We start from the raw sequence: 27,270 nt of genomic DNA, 5'->3' as shown, positions 1-27,270 counted from the left end.
AATTAAAGGAAATACTTCAAACAAAGTTGTCCTCATTTCTATTATAAACAAGTTATCAAACAGCTAAAGCATTAGTCTAGACCTGTGCTGTCCAATATGGCAGTCATTAGCTACATGCAGCTATTTAAGTTAATTAAATAAAATTTAAAATTCAGTTCTTCAGCTCCTTTAACCACATTTCAGGTGTTCAATAGTGACCTATGGCCTACTGCTATTGTTCTAGATGGCACAGGGACCATATTTTGAATTACTTTGAAGAACCATAAAAAGGGTGAGTGAATGCCCATTAGTCCTTAAGCTACCTGCTCAAAGATGCCCTATTTCCTAAAATCATTTATCCTTTACATGTATACCTGTGGCAGATTCATTTTGATATATGGCAAAACCAATACAATATTGTAAAGTTAAATTAAAAAAAAAAAAAAAAGTCCACGAAGCAGGATCCAAAATTCAAAATTTGACAAACACAGGAACAATACATGATTGCAAATACAAATTGCTGTGACTGGATAGCATTTCAAAGGTTTTAATGAATTTTAATTCATTGAGGGAAGGCCATGTGGGCCTTCAGAAATACAAAAGAAGTCTGGTTTCATTTTCAAGTCTGCACTTCCTCTATTCCTCTATATTATAATTCAGTTGGTCTCATAAGAAATAACAAGTCATGATGTAAGTGCCTCAGTTTCCTCTCTGTGAAAGGAGAACAGTAACAGTTCCTACTCCTTAGAGCTATAATGAAGATTCAATGGGATAATCCATGTACAACACTTAGAACAGTGCCTAGCATATAGTAAATGTGCACTGTTACTGCAGACATTCAGTAACACTTGCTGACTGCCCTTACCTGTCCCTATTGTAACCCACTTCTGCCGTAGCATTGGGAGATGGTATAAGAAGGTCCACAATACCAGTTTCAAGTTCCTGTAGAAGAATGAACAATTTCTTTAGAAATGCAGTTAAATGTATCAAGAAAATGAACCAATTAACATTAAAGATCATGTTGAAAAGAGAATATTGAGGAATTTATAATGCTATATGAGAAACAGCAGTCTCTGTAATTATTTTCGTGGCTGTAACTTAAAATGAATTTAGGAACTCCCCCATGGAAAAAATGTCCTGCAGTACACAGAATAAAGATGAAAAAGCCAATCCAGGGCCCGAGCTGGGGTATCTCTGAGCAGGGTATAGTGACATTCAAATAAACTTAATAAATGATAACCAAGTATTATTTTAGATACAGATTTATCAGAAAAATTCTTATACAAGGCAAAGCTGGAAGGATTAGAGCTGATTTGGAAGCAAAACTGTGACTGTAGATCTTAAAATATGGACTGTTCAAACTCTTAAGATTTGTTTTTCTAATTTCCTTGGACCTTGGCTGTTCTTTGTTCTAAAAGCACCAAAATAAATGGGAGCACATGAGTGGTCCTGGATTTGTCTGTTACAGAAGTGTACATATGTGTCATTGCTGTTTCCTCTGTCTGCTATACAGAACAACAGATGGTAAGTCATTGGTAGATGGCCAAGCACTGGCACTAACTCAGAAACATATCTTCATGAAGCATTTCACAAACCCTTGCAATAATTCACATATACATTACTAATAGCATGGCTATATGTAAGCATCACAAATGAATTATTGCTTAGATTTATAAAAACATGCCACAGTCATCACTGGAAATAGTAAAACACCCACCATCCGAGTGGACAACTCAGCAGGGGACACTGCATGAATATACCTGGCACATCTCTGTGATTGTGTCATCAAACACTCCTCCGGCGTCATCAGCACCTTCTCCAACTAGCTTAACCTTCCAAGCTCGGGAGGGCAGACGGAGGTCTGAGGCATTCAGTTTAACTACTTGTCTTGCTATTTGAACAAAGATAGGCTTACACTTCCGTCCTCTTTAAAACAAAGAGAAAACAGAATAAAATATAATGCTCCCAAATCACCACAAATGTCACTTGAAGATATTCTCCCATCAGTGAAGGAACAGGCCAGCTTAACAACAGCCAAACACTGTGCTAGGCTCACTGTAATTACACTGGGTACTGACATAAAATACTATTACTATTCTACTTGACAAATGAGGAAGCTAAGGTTACAGAGATGAGTCAGTTGTAAGTCCCATTAATGAAACGTACACATATAACGTGCTCACCTGGTTGATATCCTCTTTACAGTGATTTGAGGTCCATAGTTTTTGCCTTGAACCATGGTTTTTCCTATAGAGCGCACCATTGGGAGGGTGTAGACTCTTGGGGCTAACAAAGGCCGAAGCTGTCCCTGCACAATGCCCCATGTTCCAGCATTATAATGAGACGTACTATTCTGTAACAGAAAGTAAGCTTAGCAGAAATGGTACAATCTAAGGCTTAAAAGAAGTAACATGTCACTTTTAGAAATGCACTTTAAAAGCATAAATCTGGGTATTAGCCCTTATTGGCAATTTATTCAAAATATTTTTCTGATAAAGTATGATTATTATTTTTAAAATACAGAAAAAGACATACACATAAGCACATAAATAAAATCATTCCTAATATTACCATATGGAGATGGCCCCATTAACACTTTCATCCACTTCCTTCCAGTTGCCTTCCTTTCCACATTTTCAAGATTGTACTATTTATATAAATTTTCTGTTTTTCTCACTTCAATTTATACCATAAACATTTCTCTCATTAACTATAAACAGGATGCTAACATTCTGTTAGTGCTGCACAGTATTCTGTTGCCAGGTTGATTATCTATTTCCAACAATGATTTCTCATGTCTCTCATACACCCATAACTGGGTTACCAAAAGGATTGTTGACTAACAGTTTTACAAACTAATACACATTTTGGCAGGCATGCCTACACATTAAACCAACAAACATAGCCAGCTTTCTTTCTTTCTAAATTACTAGACTGTTCTATAAAGACAATCAAATCAGCCAAATTTACTTTATCTCCCCACTACCCCTCCACAGGGTATGTTCATTTGTAAGGACAGCAGGAAGTCTCCAGAGTTTCTCACACTCACTTATACAACCCCTTTGACGGAGGTATTAACACTTTCGTGTGCTTAAGTTTTAAAATCATAAACTACAGTTTGTAGAAAATACATGTTTAGCCATTCATACTTCTTTGAACTTTCGACAAACCAAAACACTGAAGGAAGACCATTTTGTGTCCAACAGCATGATAACCTATATCTGGATCATCCTTAATCCAGCAATAAAATGAGAACAGAATTGTTGCCTTTTCTAGATCTCCTGGGTGCTAAAAGCATTAGCCATGGAGGAAGTATCTGAAGGCTGAAAAAAAGGCCCAGGGATGTGGTGAGCACAGCACAGGCACCGCTTCCTAAGCCAGCACGTTACCTGGTTGTTGGGGCTGAGGTTCAGCAGCCTCCAGGACGAGTACATGAGGTCAGAGAAATGGTAAAGCAGCCGGAGCCTGGCCCTCGCAGTGTGAATGCTCACCTCCCTCAGAGCCCCGTACTGGGGGGGCACTGTATCGGGCAGGCCCAGCTGCAGAGGCACTGACACACCTGACCAGAACACAAATGCACACTTGTAAAGGAAAATGCATTGTTTTCATTTTTAGCATTTTGAAAAATTTCAAACACATACAGAAGTTGCAAGTATATAATGGAACACCCATTCCCAACACTTATAATTAATATTTTGCTATGTATACTTTATCACTTATTTATCAATTCCTCTATCCATCAATTCATCTTAAATTTTTGATGCACTAGTGTTGGTTTGTAAAACATCTTTTTTATTTATCATTATGGAAACTTACTTTTTTCTCCTTTAATTTACTTTCCCATTTACCTATGGACTTAGTTTCTTCACACACACACATACAAACCCAAAACAAAACAAAAAACCCAAATTCATTCTTTCACATTCAATAACATTTCATTCTTGACATCTTCATAATAACACAAGGTGTGGACCAGGACCAGAGAGGAAGTTCTGGAAAATGGAAATGGGCAACTCAGCAGAACCCCCTCCCACACTTACTAGGGCTCTGACAGAAAGTTAACATGACAGAATGAAAGATATGAGTCCATGATTCATGGAGGTTTTATACTGAAGAATAAGCTCTGTAGAAGCAAAGACTACAAGGACTGTATCCATGGGTATCCTCTTACAGAAATGCACAAAACTCTAAGAATGAGATACTCAACTTATTCGAGTTTCCTGCAAATAATCATTTGTACACCTCAGTTCTTAGAGGTATTTTCCTACTAGTTAAAGCTAACATGGACCCCCTCTGTCCATGGGGGTTGCAGAGAGTCACATGACTTAGCAACTAAACAAACATTTACTGACTACTTCTACGTGCCTGACACTGTTCTAAGAGCTTCATAAGAACTGATTCATTTACTCCTGCAGTTCTTTACAATAGGTGCTATTATTATGCTTTTTTTTTATAGACAAGGAAACTGAATCTCAGGGTCACCCAGCTCCCAAGTGGCGGATTCAACCTGAGCAATGTGGTTTTTGAGTCTGAACCTTTAGCCACCATGCTGTCTAGTCTCTGTCCTGAAGTGGAAGGGAAACCCTGATGGAAGCTGAAGAAGCCCCTGAGAACCTGAAATTGTCAGTGGCCTAGCAGCACTGCTCATTCTATTAGAACATTCTTGTTTGGAATCTACTTGGCAGGCCTACCTTGTTCTCTAAGGGAATCTAAGAGAAAACAATCGGTATGGGGAATTTTCCCCAAGGACCTGTGGCTAAGAAGTAGGGGGCTCCAAAAAGGGACAAGAAAACAGCTCTCAGGCACAAGGTCACTTCAGGGACATTCTAGTGCCTCAGATACCAGAGAGGACTTGATGGTCTATGAAAGAGGTAGCCTAATATGAAGAAATGCATAGGATGATAAATATCATACTTAAGGGAATGGTTACACTTGTGGGGAATGATATGCATTTAATTTTCTTTATATGTTTTGTAGATCTATAAGGTTTCATAATAAATTAAAAGCAAAACACACAAAAGACAGAAATATCCCATCACTGGAGTAAAATGCTAACAAATTTTTTTTCTGCTGTGCCAATGTATATGCAACATCATGTTTCAAACCACTGACTTGGGTGGAGAATTCGACAAGTGGTCTCAGGGCTTTTCATCTTTATTAACAGCATGCCTTAGAAAGCTATAATTCATCACTTTTACATACAAAAAATACTTCATTGCTGTTCTAAAACTATAAATTTGCTTGTCTAAGTAATATGTTTTCTTCTTTTGGGGAGCAGAGAGGCACTGCTATGTAATGAAGTCTGTAGGAGAATTGCCTGCTTTGAAAGTATCTGCAGTAGCACAAAGAGTGCTTTGGTTGTGTGCGGGAAGGTCTGATGGCTTCAGAATGGTGCCTGGATGCAGTGTGAAGCTGGCAAGCAGACAGTGCAGCTGGGGTGAAAGAGAGGTTGCCGGAGCACAGCTATTTCCTCCTTCACCTGGTGCTCTCGGCGGGACAGGCGGCGCTGTCCATGCAGCACTGTGGCAGCGGCCAGCTGAGATCTGCCGAACATTTTTCCCTTGCAGAACTGTTACCAGGGTTGGTTCTCGAACGTGGTTGGTATGACCTAAGCCAAGCTGGGAATAAATGAAAAATACTCAGATATTCAATTAGAAAGAGGAAGAGAGGAAGCCAAGACGATAAAATTTTGTCTTGGATGGTAGCAGACATAAATAAGTTACTATCTGTATCAAGCAACAGTATGAAAATAATGAAGTTAATTTGATTTTCTCTATCAGAATGATCCTCATAGCTCATTACTGTCTCCTGTAAATTAACCTGCAACAAGGCCATTCCAAATCTAGCAAAGGAGTCTCAATGACTGAAAACATCTTTTCCACCTCTAGACAGGAAATAAATTCTTGGAAAGTTAAAAAAAAAAACAAACATATATAACAGAATGATCTCTAGAGTTTTTACTTAAAACACACTGATTTCTTGATTTTTAACATAGATTGCCTGTGTAACAGTAAATAAACAATTATAAAAATACACACAGAATAAAATTCTCATCTCCAGATCTCTGTTCTTCAGGCCTGACTAGGACACCCAGTGTTTTGGTGGCTGAGCACCTCAACATTATCAGGCAGGATAATGTCAAGGTCCGCCAGGGACCTTCCAAAGGTGTCCCCACATCAACTCTCTTCTCATTAAGACAATGTGCAACCAGAGTGATGACCAGCTTCCCCACCTGTTAATATAATGATGAGGAGACCACAGAGCCAAAATGAGGCTACTATGAATAATACTGGACCTTGAACTTGAGGGCTGCTGGTTCTAGAGGCAGCCATAAGTACAGCAGATTTACAGAGGAAGGGCATGTGGCTCTGCATGTGGAGCTGAAAGCCACTGTAGTAGGAGGCATCTCAGACCTCCTCCACCAAAGTACGTCCCTCCTCCACACACAGGATAGGATGAACACATCAACCTCTTGAATCTTTTGTCAATCTCTTACAGGCTCGGTTTATTGCTCTGCATAATGGGAGTGACAAGACCTCCTGAACAAACACAAATATACTTTGTACACTGTCATATCATAAAATATAAAAGTATTGTTGTTTTATTCTTTCCATTTTTTCAGATCAACTGATGCTTCCAGTACGTAATCTCTCTTATTACTGTAGTGAAAATGATGACAATGAATGATGATAGTAGCAAATACTTATAAATACAAATACCTGGCCATTTACTATGTGCCAGGCGCTTCTCAGTGTGTACACACACACATATATTGAGTTAATCCCCTTAACTACATTTGCTGTATTGCCATATTTCTCTTTAAACAATGATACATTTACTAGGGCACAAGCAACAGAGAGATACACACAACTGGACTGCAAATAATCTGTTGTAGAGCACAATGATGTGCTCAAGGCCTTGTGTAGATATTCTGAGTTTCTAGCTTATATCTTTGCCAAATGAACAATTTTGTCAGATTTCTAGACATGAGAGAACAGCAGTGAAGTAAATATTTACCTGACCCTCTGAATTGCTCCCCCAGGCATACACATCTCCAGTTGATGCCAATGCAAGTGTGTGTTCAGCTCCAACAGCCACATCTTCGATGACCACTCCAGCCAGGACAGGGATTTGCTGTGGTCGATTGTGATTGCGAGCACGCCCTTCTGGCAAGCCTATCAAGCGATCTGAAAAAATAGCAAAAGGACATTTATGGATGGTACACCATAGTCCTTTTCTAATTTCTAATGAGTCATTTAATGTCTATGGTGGTATGGCAATGACATATATATCTCACTGGGGCAAAAAATGGTTTTCTGGTAAGGTATACTGGATTCTGAGTGGATAAAGTTTAAAGCTGCTTCTTTGCAAAATGTCACAATCTCCTTATTCATAAAAATAAATGAAATTAAATCTAAAATGATTAGCTTACTTCAAACGAAGAGGTTACCTCTAGCATCCTCACACTTGAGAGGACTTGCACATAAGTTACAAAGGCTCTAGAGTTCTTGCAGCCTAAGAAAACACATCATGCAACCTTTCTTGTTCTCAAAGCCAACTTCTCGCCTTATCTTTGCCACCAAACTCTACAAAGTGCAGGCTAGTTCCTGTTGTTTCACATGCTGTTTGGCTTGGCCACCTTCTGCAGCCTAACTTCCATTCTCATCACTGCACTGAAACTACTCTCAAAAGCCATGAATAGCACCTAACTGCCTACTGCAGCCCACGGAGCTCTACTTTACCTTCTGATAATGTGGCCTCAGCTCCTCCTGCCCCTCAGACACTGCACTGTCCTGGCTCACTGGCTACCTCTCTCTCTCTCCACTCCTTTCAAAGCCAACTCTCCTGAGTCCTCTTCCTGTGCTTACATGCCCTTTACTCACATTCCAGAGTTTTATCCTCTTACTCTTCTATCCCATGTTCTCTCCCTGGGTTTCTTAGAGCCTATTTATATGGCTTTAACTACTACATTATCCATTAGGCAAACCAACATCTCTATAAGCAATCTCTCTGGAGTTTCAGACCTAAATCCCCAGTAACTTGCCAGACTTCTCCATACATGTAGCCTAGAGTACATGGCCCAAATTCAATACGACTAAAACTAAGCTCCTTGTCTCTTTCCCCAAAACCAACCCCTTGTCCTGTCAGTGGTGTCAACATTCTTCCAAGACTAGAAACTTCAATCACAGCTTACTCCTTCCTCTTCTTCACATCTGCCTCAAACACCCTTCAGTCACTACAACTTGCCAGGAAGTTCCACTTACAAAAGTGAACACGTTTCCAGGGATGTGGATGGCTGGATCTGGATTTACTTAAGATTTGAATCCTGAATACTGTGAATTCCTAAGACCTGAGCCCCCAAGTCCCTGCAAGGGCTGGGAAGTGAGGCAGGATCCAGAGGAGCTCTGGTGGTCAAGGCAGTGTTTGTGGCAGCAAGGTAAAAAGGCAGCAGAGATGAGGAAGGGAAGGCTTTGGCAGGAATTCTTCTAGCAAGAATGAAGGCTCTGGAAGCGGGGGTGATCAATGAGGAGGAGAGTTTGTCCTAACAGCAAACATCATGAAAGAGGAGCTGAAAAGTAGCTGGAGAATGACAGTCACTCTTCACCCAGAATGAGAAGTGACTCAATTTAAGCATTTTCTATCTAGCTGGAGGGCACATATTTCTGTAATACATGTGTGCACAAAATAAGCAATATAATTAATGCCTGGGAAATTGCCTTACCTTGACCAAAGGTATACACATGACCATCTTTGGTTAATGCAACAGAAAACTGAGTTCCACAAGCAACTTTTTTTATTCCAATTCCACAAAGGACATCAACTTTCTGCAAAGTAAAAGGGTAAGGGACATACTTTAAAAAGAAAAACACTCAAATTTGCCCACTAGTATGTATAAACTCAAGGACTGTCTTCCAGAAAAATATTAATACTCACCCACCTATTTCCAGTCAAATCCACACTCCTAAATGTTATTTTCTCATACTGCTCTGAAGACTACCTGAATTTGGGTGAGTTCTATAGGGGGTACAGGATGTTTGACTAAAATCCTCCAGCACCCCATGTGAAGTGGAAACACTGCTCTGCACAAGAGAAACTAAAGAGAACTCTATAGCTGTTTCAGATTAGATCAGTTGCTCAGTTGTGTCCAACTCTTTGTGACCCCATGAATCGCAGCACGCCAGGCCTCCCTGTCCATCACCAACTCCCAGAGTTCACTCAGACTCACGTTCATCGAGTCAGTGATGCCATCCAGCCATCTCATCCTCTGTCATCCCCTTCTCCTCCTGCCCTCAATCCCTCCCAGCATCAGAGTCTTTTCCAATGAGTCAACTCTTCGCATGAGGTGGCCAAAGTACTGCAGTTTCAGCTTTAGCATCAGTCCTTCCAAAGAAATCCCAGGGCTGATCTCCTTCAGAATGGACTGGTTGGATCTCCTTGCAGTCCAAGGGACTCTCAAGAGTCTTCTCCAACACCACAGTTCAAAAGCATCAATTCTTCAGCGCTCAGCCTTCTTCACAGTCCAACTCTCACATCCATACATGACCACAGGAAAAACCATAGCCTTGACTAGACGAACCTTTGTTGGCAAAGTAATGTCTGCTTTTGAATATGCTATCTAGGTTGGTCATAACTTTCCTCCCAAGGAGTAAGCATCTTTTAATTTCATGGCTGCAGTCACCATCTGCAGTGATTTTGGAGCCCAGAAAAATAAAGTCTGACACTGTTTCCACTGTTTCCCCATCTATTTCCCATGAAGTGATGGGACTGGATGCCATGATCTTCATTTTCTGAATATTGAGCTTTAAGCCAACTTTTTCACTCTCCACTTTCACTTTCATCAAGAGGCTTTTTTTCACTTCCTCTTCCCTTTCTGCCCTAAGGGTGGTGTCATCTGCATATCTGAGGTTATTGATATTTCTCCTGGCAATCTTGATTCCAGCTGTGCTTCTTCCAGTCCAGCGTTTCTCATGATGTACTCTGCATATAAGTTAAATAAACAGGGTGACAATATATAGCCTTGACGAACTCCTTTTCCTATTTGGTACCAGTCTGTTCTTCCATGTCCAGTTCTAACTGTTGCTTCCTGACCTGCATACAAATTTCTCAAGAGGCAGATCAGGTGGTCTGGTATTCCCATCTCTTTCAGAATTTTCCAGTTTATTGTGATCCACACAGTCAAAGGCTTTGGCATAGTCAATAAAGCAGAAATAGATGTTTTTCTGGAACTCTCTTGCTTTTTCCATGATCCAGCGGATGTTGGCAATTTGATCTCTGGTTCCTCTGCCTTTTCTAAAACCAGCTTGAACATCAGGAAGTTCACGGTTCACATATTGCTGAAGCCTGGCTTGGAGAATTTTGAGCATTACTTTACTAGCGTGTGAGATGAGTGCAATTGTGCGGTAGTTTGAGCATTCTTTGGCATTGCCTTTCTTTGGGATTGGAATGAAAACTGACCTTTTCCAGTCCTGTGGCCACTGCTGAGTTTTCCAAATTTGCTGGCATATTGAGTACAGCACTTTCACAGCATCTTCTTTTAGAATTTGTAATAGCTCAACTGGAATTCCATCACCTCCACTAGCTTTGTTTGTAGTGATGCTTTCTAAGGCCCACTTGACTTCACATTCCAGAATGTTTGGCTCTAGGTCAGTGATCACACCATCGTGATTATCTGGGCCGTGAAGATCTTTTTTATACAGTTCTTCTGTGTATTCTTGCCATCTCTTCTTAATATCTTCTGCTTCTGTTAGGTCCCTACCATTTCTGTCCTTTATTGAGCCCATCTTTGCATGAAATGTTCCCTTGGTATCTCTGATTTTCTTGAAGAGATCCCTAGTCTTTCCCATTCTGTTGTTTTCCTCTATTTCTTTGCATTGATCGCTGAAGAGGGCTTTCTTATGTCTTCTTGCTATTCTTTGGAACTCTGCATTCAGATGTTTATCTCTTTCCTTTTCTCCTTTGCTTTTCGCTTCTCTTCTTTTCACAGCTATTTGTAAGGCCTCCCCAGACAGCCATTTTGCTTTTTTGCATTTCTTTTCTATGGGAATGATCTTGATCCCTGTCTCCTGTACAATGTCACAAATCTCAGTCCGTAGTTCATCAGGCACTCTATCTATCAGATCTAGGCCCTTAAATCTATTTCTCACTTCTACTGTATAATCATAAGGGATTTGATTAGGTCATACCTGAATGGGCTAGTGGTTTTCCCTACTTTCTTCAATTTAAGTCTGAATTTGGCAATAAGGAGTTCATGGTCTGAGCCACAGTCAGCTCCTGGTCTTGTTTTTGCTGACTGTATAGAGCTTCTCCATCTTTGGCTGCAAAGAATATAATCAATCTGATTTTGGTGTTGACCATCTGGTGATGTCCGTGTGTAGAGTCTTCTCTTGTGTTGTTGGAAGAGGGTATTTGTTATGACCAGTGCATTCTCTTGGCAAAACTCTATTAGTCTTTGCCCTGCTTCATTCCGTATTCCAAGGCCAAATTTGCCTGTTACTCCAGGTGTTTGACTTCCTACTTTTGCATTCCAGTCCCCTATAATGAAAAGGACATCTTTTTTGGGTGTTAGTTCTAAAAGGTCTTGTAGGTCTTCATAGAACCGTTCAGCTTCTTCAGCATTACTGGTTGGGGCATAGACTTGGATTACTGTGATACTGAATGGTTTGCCTTGGAAACGAACAGAATCATTCTGTCATTTTTGAGACTGCATTCAAGTACTATAGCTGTTTAAAGAACACTAAAAAACCAGGTAAAGCCACAGGCTGCTCCCAGTCAGATTTTTTTCTGCTTTCAGAGGTAACAGTAACTGCTTTATATGTTCTTCAGAGAGGCAGTCCTTCCCTTCTGTACCTACTGCTGAGTATTTACCAATCCAGCTATCAAGATGTCACAGACTATATATGATAGTGAAATCTGGAGTTGAATGTAAATTGAATACTTGTAAATCACACTGTTTGTTAAACATATTAGAAAAATCCACATAAAAAGAATGTACAAGAGTTCTGAAGAGCCGAGAAACCTTCTATAACGTGAATAAAGACTCTAAATTATTGTTTTTGCACTGGGCTTTCCTATTACTTTTAAAAAGGCACACACCTGTATAATTCAGTGGTAATAACAAGCTGAAATGGCAGCCACAAGCAGAGTTACAAAAAATTGTTCACATTTCCCTTCATAAGATATCCTGGGAATATATTTATACTTATTTCTTCTCTATATGGGAGGTAGTTCTACACTATTCAGTCCATGACAAAGACAGATGTTTGTCCTTGCAGAATTTTTATATCCAGTTTAGTAATTAATGACTTATTTAAAATAAGGTCTGCTGCTGCTGCTAAGTCGCTTCAGTTGTGTCCGACTCTGTGTGACCCCATGGACTGCAGCCTACCAGGCTCCTCCATCCATGAGATTTTCCAGGCAAGAGTACTGGAGTTGGGTGCCATTGCCTTCTCCGAATATAAGGTCTAGAATGATGGAAATTTAAGAATAAGCAAAGGAAGCTTCTATATTTCATTATGAACTACCAAAAATGTTAGAAGTAAATTACTTCCAACTAAAAAGAGGTACTGACATAGAAGAAAACCATGGTGTCTGCATCCCTAGATTAAAGACAATACTGACCTGAGGTGAAGATTTTGCAGTGGAATTTCCTAAACCTAGTTTTCCATAGTCCCCATCTCCAAAAGCCCACACCATGGAGCCATCTGCTGACACCGCCAACGTGTGGTTTAAGCCACAAGCCACCTGGAGAAAGAACAGGGTGGTCAGTAACACAAATCACAATATCTAAAATACACACCCATTTCTGGGACCCTTTTTCTTCACTTCAGTGAAAAAGTTGGCTCTTTTTTCAGAAGATTTTTACTGGTTTCAGGGTTTTACATATGTTAACCAAATTTGTCATGAAGAAAATATTCTTAACATTCACAAGCAAAAGACAACCTTCTTTTCTTCAAAGAAAAAGCTTTCAAATATCTATGGCTAACTCTGAATTAGACAGTACACAAGACAGGAAAAAAGTACATATGATTAAAAAATACTCATTCACACCAGAGACAGTCTAAGGAATAATAAAAGATAAAAGATAGTAGAAGATAACATTTTATCTCCTCTTTTCATTAAGAGAGAATCTCAACACGTATAGGTCATGGACAATTATTACTTAAAGCAGCTAACAATATGCTGCAATTCTGCCATCTACTTCCAGGATACCGAACAGGAGTTACTATATTATTTAAAGGTTTCATATCAAGTTGTATTATGAAGAGGAGTGTGAAATATTCACATCCTGAATTATGACTTTCATTTGTTAACCAATTACCAATTAGGCCAAACAAAATGTGCATCAGGATAAGTACAACTGGTGATTCTAATCTTCCTGAAAGGACAGTATCCAAGTGCACACAGAGGAAACAAGAAACTACGATCAAATAGAACATATTATTGACTTATTCCATGCCTGTCCAATCTGATATCCCTCCAGTGCAGTCACTCTCTCTGGAAGTTTTTTGTTAGAGGTGTTTCCCAGACCCAGACGACCATAGTCACCATTCCCAAAGGTAAACAGTTTGCCATCTGATGTTACCACTGCTGAGTGTTTGAAGCCACAAGACATCTACAAACAGAACCAACAAGAACAAAAGTGTTAATAAGAGGGTATACTAAGAAAGAAATCAGTCATTTGGGTTTTTAATACAGTAATAATCTTTAAAATAAACTTCACTGGCAACTCAGGATCTTCAAGACCAGTATGTCCTATCCACCCAAGTGGCCCTCCTGCTCCTGCAAGTCTGCTGTACTCATCATCTTCAGAAAGACCAAGATAAACAGCACACCTTGGAAGAACTGTTGCTGCTCTTCAGCAGCAGAGATGACCTAGACTCTGAGTTAATGAATGGGGAAATTTTTTGTAAACTCTAAGGTACTATGCAATTTGACAACACTATTTTAGATCGCTAATTGATTTTCCAGAAAAAAGTATACAAACTCAACCTTTGTAATAATGACAGGTTGAAAGCAAAGCTTTCCATTTATTAGTAGATCAAGAACTGTGGGACAGGAGTTAAACCTCACCTTTTACAAAGACCTGAAGCACCCTGGCCTAGGTCAACCAGTTGGTAGAGGAAAAACAGTCCATTCTAATACCAAAACCCATTTAAACCCCTGAGACACTCAAGAATGACTGTGAACCACCAAAAACACTGGATCTTTTACGATGGGGTAATATGTTTTTACTACTGTTTTTTCATTACCCAATCTTGAGAACTAAACCCAGTATGTTTACATTCAAAGATAAACTTCTCCAAATCCTGCCCGACCTGCACCACTTCTTCTCCCTGTAAGGCCTCGATCTGCCTGGGCCGTCGCTGCCTGTCGCTGTTCCCATGGCCGAGTTTGCCATAATCACCATCTCCCCAGCTAAAGACCTCACCACTTTCAGTCAGGGCCATTGAGTGCCCATCAGAACCACAGGAAGTCACCAGCTGGGTCACCACAAAGCCTGCAACAGAGCAGAAATGCAACAAGAGTCACTGGGTGGTAAAAGTTCCCTCTTTGTTGAAGCTGCTACAAAGTAGTTTCATAGAATAAAAAAAATACCACAATAGTACTACAGAAATAAAAAAGAATATCTTTAATTTTAAATCTAAATTGTAGCCATAACCTAGAAATTTGGGAGCAGTAACATAAAATGAGAAGAAGGCAATGGCACCCCACTCCAGTACTCTTGCCTGGAAAATCCCATGGACGGAAGAGCCTGGTAGGCTGTAGTCCATGGGGTCGCTAAGAGTCGGACACAACTGAGCGACTTCACTTTCACTTTTCACTTTCATGCATTGGAGAAGGAAATGGCAACCCACTCCAGTCTTCTTGCCTGGAGAATCCCAGGGACAGGGGAGCCTGGTGGGCTGCCGTCTATGGGGTCGCAGAGTCGGACATGACTGAAGCGACTTAGCAGCAGCAGCAGCAGCAACATAAAATGATGATGATAAGGAACAGAAGAAGGGTGATAGGAGCAATTCCAGTCACTAAGGACTATGTTCTAGTCACTCCTATAAGTGCTTTACATGGATCGTTCATTTTCTCTTTTCACACAGAGCCTATGAGGCAGATATTATCATCACCACTTATACAACTAGGGAAACTGAATCACAAAGAGGTCTAGGAGCTGATACAAGGCAACAGAGGCAGGATGTAATAGAACTGAACAGGAACCAAGCCCTCCCATCCCCAATGTTGTGCTATTTACACTTAGATCTGAAGGAAGAGAACTTGGAGCTATTCAAGAATTCATTATGAACTTATGTTACTTAAAAGCTTTTACTTCAAAAACTCAATTTTCTTTGTCTATTGACTTTAGAGTCAGTAAAAGTTAACTTAAGAAATAAGCCAGAGGCCCCCTGCAGTGCTTTTTCCAGAGACATTCTTTCTCCAAGTCACAGAGAACTCTGATGGAGATGCCCTTTAAAAGATTTTAGTACATATGCACATTTCTATGTAAATTAATGTTTAATGTTAATGAAGCACACGCCTGATTACTGCTACTATTGCGTGTGTGCTCAGTTGCTCAGTCATATCCGACTCTTTGCAACCCCATGGGTGTAGCCCGCCAGGCTCTTCTATCCATAGAATTTTCCAGGCAAGAATACTGGAGTGGGTTGTGATTTCTTTCTTCAGGGGATCTTCCCGACTCAGGTATGGAACCCATGTCTCCTGTATCTCCTGCATTGGCAGGTGGATTCTTTACTACTGAGCCACCTGGGAAGCCCTACTACTGCTAGTAATAGTTACCAAATTACAATTTTGCAATTTTAAAGAATTTGTTTACAATCTTCAGTGAGTATTAACACAGCAATTTATATCACTGAATTCTAGCAATGCTATGACAACTTGTAAAATAATACAACTTAAAATATGGTAAATTAAAGTTGTACATGCCTAAACGAGAACATAAATATAAGTGAAAACCCTACATGACTTTATTTAGCAAAGGTTTGGGTGAGTTGCAATGTAATAAGCAAACATTCCTACAAACAAGCCATAGTTTCTGATCTGCTTTTAACTGAGGATAATTTTACCTTGTAAGGCTGAAATGACTGTCAGCACATGAAGGTCATCTGAATTTCCTTGTCCTAATCTGCCATAACTTCCTTCCCCACAAGCCAACACTGTGCCATTGGCCTGGATGACAAAGGTACAATTTTGACCGCATATGACCTAGTATCAAAACACAAAATTAAATATATTATGTTCTATTACATAGCTTTAACATGCAAACATTTAAAATGATTCCATGTATACCCAGGATACCTTTATCAGTTCTTTCATCCTTTCACTAAAGTGGAAGAGTTGACATAACTATGGGATTCCTATAAGCCCTTGATTATTATAAAACTGCTTACTTAACTAGAAGATGTATGAGGCTCATCTGATGATTTAAGACAGTTTAAAACATGTTATTTACAGAGCTTTCAGTCAATTGTGCAGAGTTTAAGAAGAAAATAGATAAAAAGAAGAAAAGGAAACAGTGATGGGAAAATAGTAAAGACTGGCTGGAGGTCACCAAGAAACAGACACTGGAGGGGATATCTGCAAGAAAGAGTAGTGCATCTTGGGGCTTAGTGAGGTAGAGAAGAACGGAAGTGAAAGCAGGAGCCTTAAGAAGAGTTTGGAGATTTAGTACCCCAATTATTAGAAGAGGGGACGGGTATCAATGAAATCTGGCTCAAGATCCCAGCAAGCTTATGACCCCAAAGAGAGAACTGATAATTAGCAAATCTTAACATCTATAAATATGTACTGGGCAGGCTTAAAGCATCATGATGTTACTTAATTATACTTGAAAACAAGAAAAATTTGGGAATATTAACAAAACTTAAGTCTGATAAAAACTCTACAAAACTTTTATTTAGAAGCTTTATATCATGACTTTGTTGGATTCCTCACAATAGATTATGCAGTGGACAAACTATCCTAAAGTAAGCTACTGAACGCAAGGGAATCAGAACTGTCAGTTCTCCAATTCTTTACCCTCCTAGTTACCTGTTGGGCCTGTGAGAATGAGGGAGCTGCTGCCGGTACCATCACGTTTCTTCCAGCTTCTGCCAGCTGTCCATGCCTGCCAGCACCCCACAAGTAGACATCACATTTACCTCCCAGGTGCCAGTCCTAGAAAACCACAAACAAATCAAAATCTGATTCATTAATTCATTCAAACAAGCATCTACTGGTTACTAAGTGTGTAGAAGCCTCTATGGGGGACACCAGGGTATAAACACATAAACATTTAGAACCAGAAGATTTACTAAGAACCACCATAAAGTTATTGTCCTCTTTACTGACCTCAGGTCTGGAAGTTGCCCAAGACATAATTTGTTCATCCATACCATTGATCCATTTACTATTATCCTGCAAGACAGGGCAAACATCAGGATCAACTTTGCTAATCAATAATTATCTTTTTTTTTTTTTTAAAGAAGTCTTAAAAATGATCAAATTAATATTTTTTTTAAGAGAAAAAGAGAAGCCCAAGATCACATGGTCAGTTACAAGCAGGAAGAAGACCAAAATGCAGCCCTCCTTTTTCCCAGGACCTTTTCTGAGAAAATTTTTTGCAAAAGATTCATGTGTTCTTAACTAAGTCTTCTTTAAAAAAAAAAAAAAAAAAGAATTTGGTAATATTATGAGAAATTAAGAGCAGTTTTACAATCATGACAAACTTGATTTTTACGCATTGTTAATACTTCCCTAAAATGGACTGGAATGGGTGAATTTAACTCAGATGACCATTATATCTACTACTGTAGGTAGGAATCCCTTAGAAGAAATGGAGTAGCCATCACAGTCAACAGAAGAGTCCGAAATGCAGTACTTGGATACAATCTCAAAAATGACAGAATGATCTCTATTCGTTTCCAAGGCAAACCATTCAATATCACAGTAATCCAAGTCTATGCCCCAACCAGTAATGCTGAAGCAGCTGAAGTTGAAGGGTTCTATGAAGACCTATAAGACCTTTTAGAACTAACACCCAAAAAAGATGTTCTTTTCATTATAAGGGACTGGAATGCAAAAGTAGGAAGTCAAGAAATACCTGGACTAACAGGCAAATTTGGCATTGGAATACAGAATGAAGCAGGACAAAGATTGATAGAGTTTTTCCAAGAGAATGCACTGGACATAGCAAACACCCTCTTCCAACAATACAAGAGAAGACCCTACACACGGACATCACAAGATGGCCAACACCAAAATCAGATTGATTATATTCTTTGCAGCCAAAGATGGAGAAGCTCTATACAGTCAGCAAAAACAAGACCAGGAGCTGACTGTGGCTCAGATTATGAACTCCTTATTGCCAAATTCAGACTTAAATTGAAGAAAGTGGGGAAAACCACTAGATCATTCAGGTATGACCTAATCAAATCCCTTATGATTATACAGTGGAAGTGAGAAATAGATTTAAGGGACTAGATCTGATAGACAAGAGTGCCTGATGAACTATGGATGGAGGTTAGTGACACTGTATCGGAGACAGGCATCAAGACCAGCCCCAAGAAAAAGAAATGCAAAAAAGCAAAATGGCTGTCTGGGGAGGCCTTACAAATAGCTATGAAAAGAAGAGAAGTGAAAGCAAAGCAGAAAAGGAAAGATATACCCATTTGAATGCAGAGTTCCAAGGAATAGCAAGGAGAGATAAGAAAGTCTTCCTCAGCAATCAATGCAAGGAAATAAGAGGAAAACAACAGAATGGGAAAGACTAGAGATCTCTTCAAGAAAATCAGAGATACCAAGGGAACATTTCATGCAAAGATGGGCTCAATAAAGGACAGAAATGGTAGGGACCTAACAGAAGCAGAAGATATTAAGAAGAGATGGCAAGAATACACAGAATTGTACAAAAAAGATCTTCATGACCCAGATAATCATGATGGTGTGATCACTGACCTAGAGCCAGACATCCTGGAATGTGAAGTCAAGTGGGCCTTAGAAAGCATCACTACCAACAAAGCTAGTGGAGGTGATGGAATTCCAGTTCAGCTATTTCAAATCCTAAAAGATGATGCTGTGAAAGTCCTGCACTCAGTATGTCAGCAAATTTGGAAAACTCAGCAGTGGTCACCGGACTGGAAAAGGTCAGTTTTCATTCCAATTTCAAAGAGAGGCAATGCCAAGGAATGCTCAAACTACCGCACAATTGCACTCATCTCACACGCTAGTAAAGTAATGCTCAAAATTCTCCAAGCCAGGCTTCAGAAATATGTGAGCTGTGAACCTCCAGATGTTCAAGCTGGTTTTAGAAAAGGCAGAGGAACCAGAGATCAAACTGCCAACATCTGCTGGATCATCGAAAAAGCAAGAGTTCCAGAAAAAAATCTGTTTCTGCTTTATTGACTATGCCAAAGCCTTTGACTGTGTGGATCACAATAAATTGTGGAAAATTCTGAAAGAGATGGGAATACCAGACCACCTGGCCTGCCTCCTGAGAAATCTGTATGCAGGTCAGGAAGCAACAGTTAGAACTGGACACAGAACAACAGACTGGTTCCAAATAGGAAAAGGAGTACATCATGGCTGTATAAAGTCACCCTGCTTATTTAACTTATACGCATCATAAGAAATGCTGGGCTGGAGGAAGCACAAGCTGGAATCAAGATTGCCGGGAGAAATATCAGTAACGTCAGATATGCAGATGACACCACCCTTATGGCAGAAAATGAAGAAGTACTAAAGAGCCTCTTGATGAAAGTGAAAGAGGAGAGTGAAAAAGTTGGCTTAAAGCTCAACATTCAGAAAATTAAGATCATGGCATCCAGACCCATCACTTCATGGCAAATAGATGGGGAAACAATGGAAACAGTGGCTGGCTTTATTTTTATGGGCTCCAAAATCACTGCAGATGGTGACTGCAGCCATGAGACTAAAAGATGCTTACTCCTTGGAAGGAAAGTTATGACCAACCTAGATAGCTTATTAAAAAGCAGAGACACTACTTTGCCAACAAAGGTCTGTCTAGTCAAGGCTATGGTTCTTCCAGTGTTCATGTATGGATGTGAGAGTTGGACTGTAAAGAAAGCTGAGCGCCGAAGAATTGATGCTTTTGAACTGTGGTGTTGGAGAAGACTCCTGAGAGTCCCTTGGACTGCAAGGAGATCCAACCAGTCCATCCTAAAGGAGATCAGTCCTGGATGTTCATTGGAAGGACTGATGTTGAAACTGAAACTCCAATACTTTGGCCACTTGATGCGAAGAGCTGACTCATTGGAAAAGACCCTGATGCTGGGAAAGATTGAGGGCAGGAGGAGAAGGGGACTACAGAGGATGAGATGGCTGGATGGCATCACCAACTCGATGGACATGGGTTTGGGTGGACTCCGGGAGTTGGTGATGGACAGGGAGGCCTGGCGTGCTGTGGTTCATGGAGTCGCAAAGAGTCGGACAGGACTAAGCGACTGAACTGAACTGAACTGAAGAAGAACTAAAGAGCCTCTTGATGAAAGTGAAAGAGGAGAGTGAAAAAGTTGGCTTAAAGCTCAACATTCAGAAAATTAAGATCATGGCATCCAGACCCATCACTTCATGGCAAATAGATGGGGAAACAGTGGAAACAGTGCTGACTTTATTTTGGGGGGCTCCAAAATCACTGCAGATGGTGACTGCAGCCATGAACTTAAAAGACGCTTACTCCTTGGAAGAAAAGTTATGACCAACCTAGACAGCATATTAAAAAGCAGAGACAATACTTTGTCAACAAAGATCCATTTAGTCAAGGCTATGGTTTTTCCAGTAGTCATGTATGGATGTGAGAGTTGGACTATAAAGAAAGCTGAGCACTGAAGAACTGATGCTTTTGAACTGTGGAGAAGTTCAAAGAAGACTCTTTGAGAGTCTTGAGAGAGTACTCTTGAGAAGACTCTTGAGAGTCCCTTGGACTGCAAGAAGATCCAACCAGTCCTTCCTAAAGGAGATCAGTCCTGGGTGTTCACTGGAAGGACTGATGTTGAAGCTGAAACTCCAATACTTTGGCCACCTGATGCAAAGTGCTAACTCATTGGAAAAGACCCTGATGGGGTAAAGACTGAGGGCAGGAGGAGAAGGGGACAACAAGAGGATGAGATGGTTGGATGGCATCACCGACTTGATGCTATGAGTTTGGGTAAACTCGGGGAGTTGGTGATGGGCAGGGAGGCCTGGCGTGCTGCAGACCATGGGGTCACAAAGAGTCGGATATGACTGAGCGATTGAACTGCACTGAGCTGATAAAACCCTTTACCATCAACTATCACTAACATATTGGAGATTCAAAGCTAATCACTTCTGAGCACCCACAGGTACAAGGTCATTTGCAGGAGCCATCACCCCTCTGAACTCGAACAGTTGTGGGCAAGTGACTTCATCTTTCTAGGCTTCAGTTTCCTTGTCTACATATGACATACTTGAGAGAAATGAGCTCAGGAGAATACTTCCTGACTAAAATAATCTATATTTAGATTGTTCTTGTTGTTTAGTCACTTGCTGCTGCTGCTGCTGCTGCTAAGTCGCTTCAGTTGTGCCCGACTCTGTGCGACCCCAGAGACAGCAGCCCTCCAGGCTCTGCCGTCCCTGGGATTCTCCAGGCAAGAACACTGGAGTGGGTTGCCATTTCCTTCTCCATGTTTAGTCACTTAGTCATGTCCTACTCTTTGCTACCCCAAGGACTGCAGCACGCCAGGCTTCCTTGTCCTTTACCATCTCCCGGAGTTTGCTCATTTTCTTCAATTCACATATTTTTGAATATATGAATATATTTAATAAATGAATTGGTAAATTCATTTATCCACAAATAAATACTCAATAAATGAATATATTCAAATATGTGAATATATATTTGAATATATGAACAACACAATGTTTTACATTGTATATATATTAATATATTCAAATGTCTGTTTATATAAATCTTAATTAGGTAAGGGGGTTGTTAGATCAACTGCTGGCCTGCACTATCTACCCAGGCATTTTATTTCTATCACAGTTTAGTGTCTAGACACTCTCAAATACAATCACAAAGAAATGACAACTAAAATGCCTTCTCAGATTCTATTAAACATGTTTGAAGTGCTAAATAATTGAGAATCTATATATGGAATAAATCTAAAAAGATGGCCAGGAAAAGATGCTAAAATATATTTACAAATATATATGTATACTAACAAGGTACCTAAGAACAAGAAAATGAGAAAATATGGGATGATGTTTTTGAAAACTAGCAAGTTTATACAAGCTCCACAATTCCCATAATCAATCCCTGTCACCATAGAAACCTTTTATCAGACTGAATGTGACTATCTGAAAGCAAAATATTTTGAGTTTATCTAAGGGTGTGCTTCTTGCTCTATTCAAGCCAGCAAATACTTACTGCTGGTCTGCTATTTGTTAAACATCCATATAACACAATCTCAGTTACATATAGTAGTAGCTCATACAACACTTACCATTAGGAGTACAAGTTCATCCTCTGGAACAGGCTCTAGATCGGGAACAGTAAAAGACTCTGGAAACTGTGCTCCATTGGTCAGGGCTTCAGCAGCTTTTATGGTGGTGGAAAAGCACTCTAACCAGGCCCACTCATTTGGATTCCAGGATGCAGGGTCAGGGAGGCAGTGCTGGTGGTGTGGGGGCACTGGCGGATTACACAGCAGCTGATCCAGATGAAGTCCCACAGCAAGGGAAGCCAGACACTGCATATAGGGGCTGTGAACAAGCTGGTCTCCACAAACCACATGAGGCTAAAAGAAAAGGCAGGGATACGATGCTGAAGGGCCTCTGCCAAATATTATAAATTAGCCTACTGCATTCTAAAAGCCTGTAGTCATATTGTAACTTTACTGGTTCTTTTTTAAGCTTTTTACTTTGAAATAATTTTAGGCACATAGAGAGTTAATAGAGATTAGTGCAGAGAAGTCCTATAAAACCCCAATCACCTCTAATGTTAACATCTTATATAACCATGGTACATTAATTAAAACTAAGAAATTAACATTGGTTACAATAATAACTAAACCACAAAACTTCATGGTGCTTCCCACTAATGTTCCTTTTCTGCTCCAAGATTCAATCCAAGACACTACACTGCATTCAGCATATTTTCATTACAGTTTTACAGTTTTTTGTTGTTAGTTCACAAGAGCAAAAAAAGGGCAGAAAATTGAACCATGGAGACCTGCACCCTCTCACATTTCCTCCTTTACCAAATTTTCCTACCTTTACCCTGGTAGCCACCAAAGACAGACTTCTTCCACTGTCCTCCCTAGATGTACTAGAGCAACTTTGTGAGTGACTGAGTGATTCAGAAAAGAAAACCTGGGCAAACCTCATTGAAATTAACTGGGTATGGTAACAGCTGATCAGTGTAGCACAGCAACAAACAAACAAACAAAAAGGAAAAAACCCCAAAGAACTTTGCTTCAGAGCAGCATGCTGTGACTACTGAGGGCTGGAAGACAGGTTACACAGGATCATGACCTGGGCCCCAAATCCAAACTCCATATTTCCCATTCTAGTATTTAATGACCCTACTTATTTAGTTCAACCTTAGCTCTTCCACTAAACTTTCCACAAAGATTCACCTGATAAGTGCACAGGATATTTACTCTGATGCCCATATCCACTCCACCTCCCAACTTTGGGATAGCAAAGCCACAGAAAAATAGATATTTGGGTTAGAAAAGGGAAGATGATGTACTCTGAATTACAGGGGGTTTAAAGAGGTTTTGAGTGAACAAATAATCTGAAAAAGAATGACAGAAGCACTATACAAATCTGAGGGTTATTTAAAAATTTTACTCCCACTAAAATAAAGTAAAAGCAGGTTTAGGATTACTGAACAATTTTAGGCATGACTTTTTTTCATTTGCTTCTGCCCACATAGCCCCACTTTTTTTACTCAGATCTCATACTTTTAAGGGATAAATTCAAAGCTACAGTTCAAATTCCAAAGCACCAGTCATCTGTATATCTGCAAGAGTGACTGTAATCAGTTACCTTTTCATATGCATACTGCTCCTGAAGCATCATGGGTAGCCGCTCCAGAAATGCTCTCATGCAGGGAGCCATGTTTAATCCCAGAATACCTTGTTGTTTCAGTGCTGTCCTACAGGTTGCTAAAACATGATTGGCAGCAGTCCATTCTGCTGTACAATTCACGACCAAAACATCCTGATGAAAAAGAAACCATGCCACATGATATTTGTTTAAATAAAAGAGAGGCAATTCCACCATCATTTATATATGAGAAATTCCTTCCAAGAACTGCATTAAATACTTTTGCCTTTTAGACATTTTATGCTATACTTTTAATGCCTAGGAACTTCAAAACATCCTAAATTTTGTCTAAGGTAAAAAAAAGTGAATAAGAAATAACTATAAAATTTTTGAACTACCTTGAATTAGCTGATTCTTCTTAAAGAGACATTAATTATTTGCTATTTCATAGGACTTATAGGAAAATCATCCAGTATATTTTAACAGTCTGACATGATCAAAGGGATACTAGAGGAAGCAGTACTCTGCTGACTGACACACATCTACAGGAGAAGCAGCACTGCCCTATGGCTCTATGGTTTATTCTATGCAGGCCACTACTATCTATGGTCCGATTCTATATTTTACATCTAGTAGGACTGTTCATGCAGGTTTATAGCTCTATTTTAATATTACTTAACCACATAAAATGTAAACCAAAGCAGGATATTGGCACTACTCATTAGGGGTATGAAAAGCAATACTGTAAGATATGAAGTGAAAGTGAAGTCACTTAGTCATGTCCGATTCTTTGCAACCCCATGGACTGTAAGAGATAATGTCATCACAAAATTATTTCACAGAAGAGGGCTAGTATTTTTTACTAGAACATTAAATTTGAAAGCCAAGATCTATTCTGAATACTTGAGTGAAAGGTTTATGAGGTGGTCCTTCTTTTTAGGGAAAATTATTTTAAGATAATTTAGTCCTATTTCAAAAATCATGGCAGAAAGTAAAAAGTTCTCTTTATAACTTCCAGTGGAAAGTCATTCAATAATTAAGCATTTTCCCCAAAGTATAGTGTATAGAAGAGTACTAGGTTCTAGTTTTCCTTCTGCCACTAGATAGGTGCATTATCTTGGGCAAGTAATAATCCCTCTGGATATCAGTTTTCTCCTCTTAAAGTGGGATCCTTGGACTACGATTTCAAAGATACCTTAGAGGTTAACAACTTATGATTTGATTTAATTAGCAAATTACCTTTGATCTATTTGAGCAAGCAGCCACCCCAACATCTGGAATCCATACTGTGGTCTGAATAGCTCCAGAGCCAATCACAACAGTTTGCAAGACAGAGCCATCCTAAAATGAAATGTATTGATTAATATACACTCCTTAACTGGTTAGCCATTACTTACATTTTAAATTTATACTTCACATTCACAAAAACTTATTCTAAAACCTACATTTAGCTAAATTTGGCAATGTCAAACTGCATATTACTATCCAATTCTCTAGGACCTTTTTAAAAGAACTTTAAAAATACATCACTAAGAAAAATTAAAGGGCAGAGAATTCTGAAAAGGGTTTCTTCAATATTCAAGATATTATTACACAAAATATTCCTAAGATTGGTTGGGTTAACTTTTAATGTATGTAAATTAATATAAAAACATTTCTGAAGATGAAAATAACATCTATACTCTTACCCTTAAAGACCAAATGTTCATAAGGCCACCTAATCCACCAGACACCAGGGCCAACCCATCAGAACTAAAGGCAACGGTCCGGACAGGGGTGATATGTCCTCGCAACTGATAAACACACTTGGCTCCAACTGATTTCCTATATCCATCCTGCAATTAATTTTATTTTTAACAAACATTGAAATTAAAACAATTTATAATTCATTCTTGGAAATTTTATATTTCAGTATTAAGTTGGGAAGAGGGAAGGACAACTTTCTCATAAGGGTTAGCCTGATGGAAAATAATAAGATACGAACCTAGTTCTCCTTCACTGATGCAATTTCATCTCTTTTGTTATTGTTGTACTTGTAATCTAGTTCCCTACTCTTCAAACAGACTACATTTATTTCAATTATCCCTCAGAAATAGGAAAAATTCTAACTTTTACCTTTTGCGGGGGCGGGGGGGGGCACTGCCACAAAACACGTGGGATCTTAGTTCCCTGACCAAGGATCAAGCCCCATCCCCTGCAATCGAAGTGCAGAGTCTTAACCACTGGACCACCAGGGAAGTCCACTTCTACTTTTTAATGAGTGTTTTAATTTTAAAATTTCGCTTTATGTAATTTTCATTTTTTGCCTCTAACATTTGTGAATTGCACATGCTGGTGCTATACAAACAAGTTCCTTTTTCTGTTATGGTTCTGTCTGTCACATGGTATTTAATCTCAACTTAATCTCATGTTTGCTCTGCAGGTTTTAGCAATGAGATAGCTAAAGCCTGTCCAAAGGGCTACTTTTTAGCAGAGAGGGCAAATCAGATTTATCTCAAGTGCTCCTACCTCTGCTCCTGTGGTATCTTCTTCCTAGTAGTGAGCTATCCACTCTCTCCTCACCTCTTTCTGTCTTCAAGCTCCCTTTTCCTTTTCGTTATGAGACAGTATAATACCAGATATACTCATTTACCCAAAAATGACATAATGTATTTCCTCTAGGAGTATTTGTATCATGAACAAAAAAGAAAGCAACAGAAGCTGCAAACTGGCAACTCAGGGATATAATTCAACTGGCCACCCAGGGTTTTAAGGAATTTTCGAGTCAGATGCCCATGTTTAGTATTGGGAAATTTTACTTAAAACCCTGAATTTTTGGTTTCTATCAAAAAAATTAGACAATCTGGTAACAGTAGGATCTCATTTCTAGAGGGTGGCAATCAGCTTGTGGCAGTTATGCCCTTTATATGAAGCTGTGCACCCCTGGGTGTGTGCATGTATATATGTATGAAGCATATGCACTCCTGGGGTGGGTGGGGGTGTGTGTGTGTGTGTGTGTGTAGTATTTTACATTCTCCGAGACAGAGAGAGAGAGAGAGTGTGTGTGGTGGCGAGTGTTTTACCTTCTCCATACCTTCCAATTCCCAGCTTTGTGAATTTACGTTATTTACCCAGATTGCTCTGTGAGCATCTACTGTAATTTTCATTTTCGGCCACGTCATGCATTTTGGCATCTTAGTTCCCTGACCATGGATTGATCCTGGGGCTACAGCAGTGAAAGTGCCAAGTCCTAACCACTGGGCCACCAGGGAATTTCCTGTCTGCTCTGATTTT

At 39.6% G+C, this 27,270-nt stretch overlaps 1 protein-coding gene across 9 annotated transcripts in view; it reads right to left on the bottom strand.

Moving 5' to 3' along the window:
- Positions 1–27,270, bottom strand: part of HERC1 (HECT and RLD domain containing E3 ubiquitin protein ligase family member 1) — a 214,073-nt gene that overhangs the window by 7,274 nt on the left and 179,529 nt on the right. For all 9 annotated transcript variants that reach the window (XM_055537702.1, XM_055537694.1, XM_055537693.1 and 6 more), the window contains 17 exons: positions 25,686–25,832; positions 25,237–25,338; positions 23,998–24,171; positions 22,449–22,742; positions 17,317–17,382; positions 17,017–17,142; positions 16,053–16,191; positions 14,295–14,476; positions 13,436–13,591; positions 12,598–12,720; positions 8,702–8,804; positions 6,997–7,166; positions 5,459–5,597; positions 3,369–3,538; positions 2,163–2,332; positions 1,740–1,905; positions 845–921 (listed from right to left, as the gene is read on the bottom strand). In XM_055537702.1, coding sequence (XP_055393677.1) covers positions 845–921; positions 1,740–1,905; positions 2,163–2,332; positions 3,369–3,538; positions 5,459–5,597; positions 6,997–7,166; positions 8,702–8,804; positions 12,598–12,720; positions 13,436–13,591; positions 14,295–14,476; positions 16,053–16,191; positions 17,017–17,142; positions 17,317–17,382; positions 22,449–22,742; positions 23,998–24,171; positions 25,237–25,338; positions 25,686–25,832 — 2,504 coding nt within the window. The remainder of the gene's footprint in view (positions 1–844; positions 922–1,739; positions 1,906–2,162; positions 2,333–3,368; positions 3,539–5,458; positions 5,598–6,996; positions 7,167–8,701; positions 8,805–12,597; positions 12,721–13,435; positions 13,592–14,294; positions 14,477–16,052; positions 16,192–17,016; positions 17,143–17,316; positions 17,383–22,448; positions 22,743–23,997; positions 24,172–25,236; positions 25,339–25,685; positions 25,833–27,270) is intronic.

This window comes from Bubalus kerabau, chromosome 10 (assembly GCF_029407905.1).
Source record: "Bubalus kerabau isolate K-KA32 ecotype Philippines breed swamp buffalo chromosome 10, PCC_UOA_SB_1v2, whole genome shotgun sequence".
In the NCBI taxonomy this organism is placed as follows: Eukaryota; Metazoa; Chordata; class Mammalia; order Artiodactyla; family Bovidae; genus Bubalus; species Bubalus kerabau.
This window is presented reverse-complemented; position numbering and strand designations above follow the sequence as displayed.